The sequence below is a fragment of the Paralichthys olivaceus genome, chromosome 7, assembly GCF_024713975.1.
Source record: "Paralichthys olivaceus isolate ysfri-2021 chromosome 7, ASM2471397v2, whole genome shotgun sequence".
Taxonomy (NCBI): Eukaryota; Metazoa; Chordata; class Actinopteri; order Pleuronectiformes; family Paralichthyidae; genus Paralichthys; species Paralichthys olivaceus.
Window position 1 is genome coordinate 23781042 of NC_091099.1, and position 6413 is coordinate 23787454.

The following is a 6413-nucleotide window of genomic DNA, read 5'->3' on the forward strand; positions in this document are numbered from 1 at the left end:
GGTTGATGGACGGGCCTCTTTCTCCTGCCCACTGTATATCAATGACAACAATAACTGGGAGTAATATGTATTACAGTAATACTCTTTTTCAGCTGGAATTACACTATTTTTGTAGTATCTTTAAGAGTTTTTTTCTTGAATTTTGATTTATTTTTGATTAGACGTCAAAATAAAATCTACCTGCTCTAACAGTCATCATAAATAATTTCATGGGATATAAAATATTTTTATGGAGGACTTTTTTTATTTAAAAAAAGTGAATAATGCCAAGAACTATAACAAATCTCTGAAAAAATAGGAAATCACCCTGTACAAGATCCACAAATAAAGCTATTTATTTTACATGTATTAATAATACTTAAAGGTTCAGTGTGTAGAATTGTGTGATATCTAGTGTTGTAATTGCATGTTGCAGCTGAACACCCCTCACCTCACCCTCTGCTTCCAAAAGTGAAAAAGAACCTGTGGTAGACTTTAATTGTCAAAAAACTCAAAAGGTGTTTAGTTTGTCCAGTCTGGACTAATGTAAAAAACATGGCGGCCTCCGTAGAGAGGACCCCCTCCATGTAAATATAAAGTATTTAAATATAAAGGGTCTATTCTGGGGTAAAGAAAACTACAATTCATACAATTTAGATGAAACGAACTAGTGAAAACATCATGAGGATTATTCCACATTAAATTTCTGCCAATAGATCCCTTTCACCTAAATCTTACACACTGGACCTTTAATATTGGCTACAGCTGATCAGCATCTGGAATGTGAATGTTTAAAAAATATAATCCTCTCCACTCTCTTTCACCAACTGATGAGGAATAAAAGACACAAAACAAAATGGTATTAACAAAATGTCTGGAAACAATGAACAGGACTGGTATCAAGACATAATATTAATAATTAGAAGGAAAAGAGCTGAGCCACATACACACTAAACTCATAAAGCTTAAATGAAACTGAAACACGCTGAATGTTGTGTTAAACCAACTATAGCCCAATCTCCTGTCAATCAACTGTACCCATGTGTCAAAAAATATACTGTCAAACAATCACCTGCTTTGTCCCAGTTCCACACAACATACAAATCAGCAGACAGTGCATACTATAAATTAAATATGTATATAGATGTAAATATATATGTATACACACATACACGCCTATATTGCTTCAATATCTCCATTAACAACCTTTACTGTGTATGTACTGATGGGAAAAAATAAATCTGTTCAATCAACCTTTGAATAAGACTTTAAACTGTTACTTGAACTTTTTTTTGGCCGTGTCACCACCACAATGTACATTTGCATTACGGTTACTTTTAAGCTGAGTTGTCAGTTCCTTTGCAACAACAGGGTTGAAGGGAGATTTTAAGTTTGTAATATATTTTTTGGCTCAATTTTACAGTAGTGAACAGACTAGCTGCAATTCAAACACTGCTTTCCATTACTATGTAGTCTGGAACTGAGACAGCCTCTGTATTGTATATATCCAGGGTGAGTTAACTGACCAGTTTATCAGCCTATCACAATCTGCTCAGCTGGGGTGGATATCTCCCCCCCCTTCACTCAGGCTCCACCCTCTCATTGCCCAAATTAGGACTTCCTGGCAGTGCAAAGCAGAAAGCCCTGAATACCAGACGTGTCCTTTTTGTTTCTTGAGAGACTCCAACATCGCCGATATGACCACAAGAGCAAGGGTTTCCAAAACCCCTTGCTGGGCACATCAAAAACTCAACTTAATGTTTTCTGTCTTTTTCCAGTTTGTTTTTTCACTTTGGTGTAGAGCAAAATTCTTTTCCTGTATAGGAATACCACGGGGATGATTTAAATAGATCAGACGGGACGTCAGAGTCGGAAGCCTCGGCTCCACATCAGGTCCTGATCCGGTCGTCCCGTCAGCGTTGGATCCTGGAGATCAGGTAGTAGAGCAGGAAGAAGGCCAGGACCAGTCCGACAGAAACGTAGCAGAGGATGCGACGATTGTCTCTGCTGGATCGGACCATGGTGGAGAAACGCTTTACACTGCCGGTCAGCAGGCCCGTCGCACTCAGGAAGTTTGAGTCCTGAGAGGAACAGGAGCAGAAGGGAAAGATGACTTACTGTACAGGGTTGCAGATTTAATGTATTCATTTTCAGAAAGTGAAGGGACTGAGCAGAGAAGCAGAAGTATATTTGAGAAAACCTTATACATGAGCTTATATTTATTACCCCATTTTAGCTGGAACAAGTCCACTGCACATTTATAAAAAAGCCTGTATCCAGAAAAATCAAGTCAATGTTTCTCAGGGTCAATTTTTGGGTGCAGCTAATAACAAGTGCCATCATTAATTAATTTGCAGATGAGTTTCTGGATTATCTGATTATTGTTTGGTGTGTAATACATCAAAATAAATGACAATGTCCCAGAGCTGGAAGCGATACATTCAAATGTCTCAGCCAAACTATCTCCACACTGCCAAATCCCTCTAACCCTTCTTTTCAACAATGTCCTCGTCTTTTGAAAATTGGGCTGTGTCTGTTGAGGTTTTTTCTTCTGTAACGCTGTCGCTCTGGTTTTAGTAACATTTTCCGTCATCACTTTCTCTCTTGTCTCGCTCCCACTCCTGATGTACATGACTGCAGAAGCCCAAACATTTACATGCGTGCTGCTGCTCCTACACTCTGCTGTGTGCGTCCTAACCTAAACTCTATTCCAGCCACACGATTGGTTCGGTGCAGCGTAATTTTCATTATCATTGGCTGTCTGTGGTGTCTGTCAAAACATGGATGGAATGAGGTCTATCGACTTCATATGGACCATGTTTTATATTTCTACCAAGGAAGTCATTTTCTGATAATAATCTTTATCGTTTTATCGCCCAGCCCAATTTGTAGCTATTCAATTTCAACATGAGGCTTTTGCATGGGTTATGTTGCTGAATGAAAAAATGCCATGTCAATGACAATGAAAACCAAGACGGACTCACCATGTTGTCCAAATACTCGTTCTGATCATCAGCTTCTCTGTCGATGTCATATGCCAGCTGTCAGACACACAGACAGGATGGATGATCAAGTTAAATGGTAGGTGTTATACTAAAGTTTTTGTTGTTTTTAGAAAAGAAATGATAGCAAATAAATCTTTACATTATCTCAGGGTCAAACTACAAGACAGAGAAGAGCACATGAAAGCAGAGTTTGAGAGAGGAACATACATCGTCGGAAGGTGATTTTCTACAGAATATGCAGCTACACTTCTCTAGTGCAACATCCTCTGAAGTTAGACTGTGTTCTTAGATACTGTGCACACATTTATCAAATAATTATGAATCTATATGTGGCTTACAGATTTTAGTCGGGAGACCTTGGTGACCAGGTTCTCAGCCATTCGCTTGTTCTCAGCATCGAGCATGTCGTCAACAGCGCCATGACCTGGAAACACACACACAAAGAAAGAGCAGCCTGAGTGACAACTTTATGTAGCTACTTGTTTCCTAGAGCTGAGAAAACCTGGTTCCCAATCCATCATATGTTTCTGTGTTCAGTCCTTGTTAGCTCCTGTCATGGGTTCATTCTTTCCATTTTCAAATGTGAAATAGTTAGTTAAACATATAGTGCAAGTCTTCTTTAACTGTCTGGACTCTGTCGATCAGTGGAATCAGAAGAAAAACACTAAATCAACAGCTGTTTGTACAGATGTGAATTTGTCACCATATTGATCAAGCTATATCGTATATGCTAATACACAGTCTTATTATACGAGGTCAATTTAGGCCTCTATTTAAGAACCGATCAGGGCGAACTGTTTATAGAGCTGGCACCACTAAATATCCATCTTATCATGCGGTCAGTGTAGATATTACAGCACCGCTGGCAATGGAACCAATGCTGTAATGCAGCGGAACATGTTCTGGAGGTGGACATGTTTACTGGGCTTGTTTTGTCAAGCAGACCTGGCAACCCTGCATCCGTCAACTTCTCCTCAAGTGTCAACGAGCTTTAGTATTCCACAGAAACCCAGTCACCAGCACAACCTACTCTACTTATTCTTCACAAATTCAACGTGGCAGCTACACCTCTGCATTCACGGTGGTGAAGCTACAGAGCCGTTCGACGTTAGGAAACCTGGAAGTACCCAGAAGCTCCACTCCTCAGCTAGTTAGCCTGCTAGCTGAGGGGAAGGCTCGCGGGTCCAGAGTCAGACCGTGCACTGACCGTCTGTGTCAGTGGGGGGGGGCACTCCGTCACTCCGCTGTCCCCTCACCTCTGACATGCTGCTGCTGTTGGTGACACGTTACGGCTGAAAACAGACAAGTGAATACGTGTCCAAAGACGTACCTCTGTTCCAGTCCGCCATGTTGGAGAGTGACGTCACGATCAGCTGTTTACGGTGTTACGTAGACGCACGTGACCTCTTGCTTCGCTGCGGAGCAAGTCCAAACTTCGCTTCACCTCGGAAAGACGTGTCCGATTCCATTGATTGTAACAGGGATGTCATTTTTATGTGAATGACAACAACAAGACTCACATGTAAGATCTGACTGTAAAACACGAACATTCATTTTCTCAATCTTATTCTTATAAGATAAGATAAGATCGACTTTATTCATCCCACACTGGGGACATTTCAACATTACAGCAGCAGAAGGGCATTAGGATAGAGACAAATAAAAATATAGAAACAAAATAGAAATAAAAAATAAGAATGTGTATAAACTCTAAATTATCAAATAATAGCCTGGGTGTTTATTTGGTAATTACGGTATATAAAGAAAAATGTAAACAATACACAAAGATACTGGAAAATTCACAGTGATTATTGCACATGAGAGTGGAGAATATACATTGGGATGTAACAATTCAGAAGTATTGCACACGCACATAAAATTGAATATAATGAATGCACATGAAATAGATATTTATATGTAGGAGGTAGATACAGAAAAAATGAGAGGAATGATTATTACACTTTTTTTACTTGCTTGCTGGAAAGTCTTATGGCTGTTAGGGTGAAGGACCTTCAGAACTCTCTGACTTGCACTGAGGGTGCTGCTATTCACTTGGTGTATACTTGTTCAAAAAGTTCTGCTTCGAAAAAAACAAAACAGCAAGAATCTGCATTGTGCAGTCTGATGAGAAATCAACAGTGTGAAACATTGTGGTACAATGACAAAAAGCCCTGTATAATCACATTAGGTAAGAATTCACACTAACATCCAGTAAGCATTCGGTTTCTGTGACTCTTTCCTGTACCGTCAAACAGAATCTCTTTCACGAAAACAGGGTTGTCTTGCAGCTCTGCCTATTCACCCAGTTCCAGGTACATATTATATTATATTATTGTATACAGTTTGCTGGCTTCATGTGATCACTGGGTGGCAGCATACACAAACTGTACAGACTATACTAATCCCATTTCAGTGTACCTAGTACTGACTGAACTCAGGATACATTTATCAAGCACATTTCTCTTACAGACTTCAATCCTACTGGCAGGAGGTAGAGTGAGTTGTCCACCAATCACAAGGTCAGTGGTTTGATCACTGGGTGGCAGCATACACAAACTGTACAGACTAATGAACTAATCCCATTTCAATTAACCTAGTACTGACTGAACTCAGGATACATTTACCAAGCACGTTTCACTTACAGACTTCAGTCTTCTTCATTAGGTAAAATGAATGTAATAACTATAACAGTGTCTCATTTGATTAAACTGTCAGGTCTGATCTCTGTACTCTAGCTCCTACTGGCAGGAGGTAGAGTGAGTTGTCCACCAATCACAAGGTCAGTGGTTTGACCACTGGCTCCTCCAGTCAGCATTTTAGTGTGTGTATGTCAGAAAAGTGCTATGTTTAGAATAAGCACTTTGTGAATGGATGAATGAGACCTGAATTGTAAATAGCCTCGAGTCTCTGTTAAATAGGGAATGATGGTCACTGTGTGTGGGGATGTGGCCAATCCCATTCCTGGCATGATCTGTCCAATGAGTCCTTAGTTACACAAGCGCAGTTGTAGTCTCCATCAGAGTGTGGGGTCAAAGGTCACTCTAGATCAGTGTGAAAACACTATCATGCAAATGTGAAACAGTGATATCACCTTGTGTGAGGGTCAGTTAATCCTCGTGTTTCTGTATGTGATGTAAGCCACCTGTGTGTGTGTGTGTGTGTGTGTGTGTGTGTGTGTGTGTGTGTGTGCCACCTGATGTCAGCATGCATCACTGCTGCTCAGAGGGTGAATGGGGACAGGGACATTTGTGTATGTGTTTGTGTCCATAGTAAATGGAAACAAAACTTAGACAAGATATAGTCTGTGTAGATGTGGTGTGTGCAGACGTGCTGTTTATACCTGTTGGATACAGACCTGGTGTGTGTAGACCTGGTGTGTGAAAACCTGGTGTGTGTAAACCAATGTGTGCAGCCCTGGTGTGTGCACTC

The 6413-nt window shown here is 40.4% G+C and overlaps 1 protein-coding gene across 2 annotated transcripts; it reads right to left on the reverse strand.

Moving 5' to 3' along the window:
* Nucleotides 1–224: 224 nt before the first annotated feature.
* bet1l (Bet1 golgi vesicular membrane trafficking protein-like) lies at nt 225–4437 on the reverse strand. Of its 2 annotated transcripts, none has more exons than XM_020078420.2 (4): nt 4315–4437; nt 3323–3408; nt 2964–3020; nt 225–2060 (listed from the first exon to the last, which is right to left on the reverse strand). In XM_020078420.2, the coding sequence occupies exons 1-4, from the start codon at nt 4331–4333 to the stop codon at nt 1893–1895; spliced, it is 330 nt and encodes a 109-aa protein (XP_019933979.2). In that variant the 5' UTR covers nt 4334–4437; the 3' UTR covers nt 225–1892. The 2 variants fall into 2 exon arrangements, with proteins under 2 accessions (XP_019933979.2, XP_019933980.2); XM_020078421.2 differs by having other exon boundaries at nt 4192–4349.
* Nucleotides 4438–6413: the final 1976 nt, after the last annotated feature.

What these genes read in the sequence shown, in the direction of transcription:
- bet1l (XM_020078421.2), bottom strand. Translation starts at nt 4,249, where the DNA reads ATGTCAGAGGTGAGGGGACAGCGGAGTGACGGAGTGCCCCCCCCCACT. An exon ending in CCCCCCCACTGACACAGACG is followed by an intron (nt 3,409 to 4,191) that starts GTCAGTGCACGG and finishes GTGTGTTTCCAG; the next exon opens with GTCATGGCGCTGTTGACGAC. An exon ending in ACGAGTATTTGGACAACATG is followed by an intron (nt 2,061 to 2,963) that starts GTGAGTCCGTCT and finishes TGTTCCTCTCAG; the next exon opens with GACTCAAACTTCCTGAGTGC.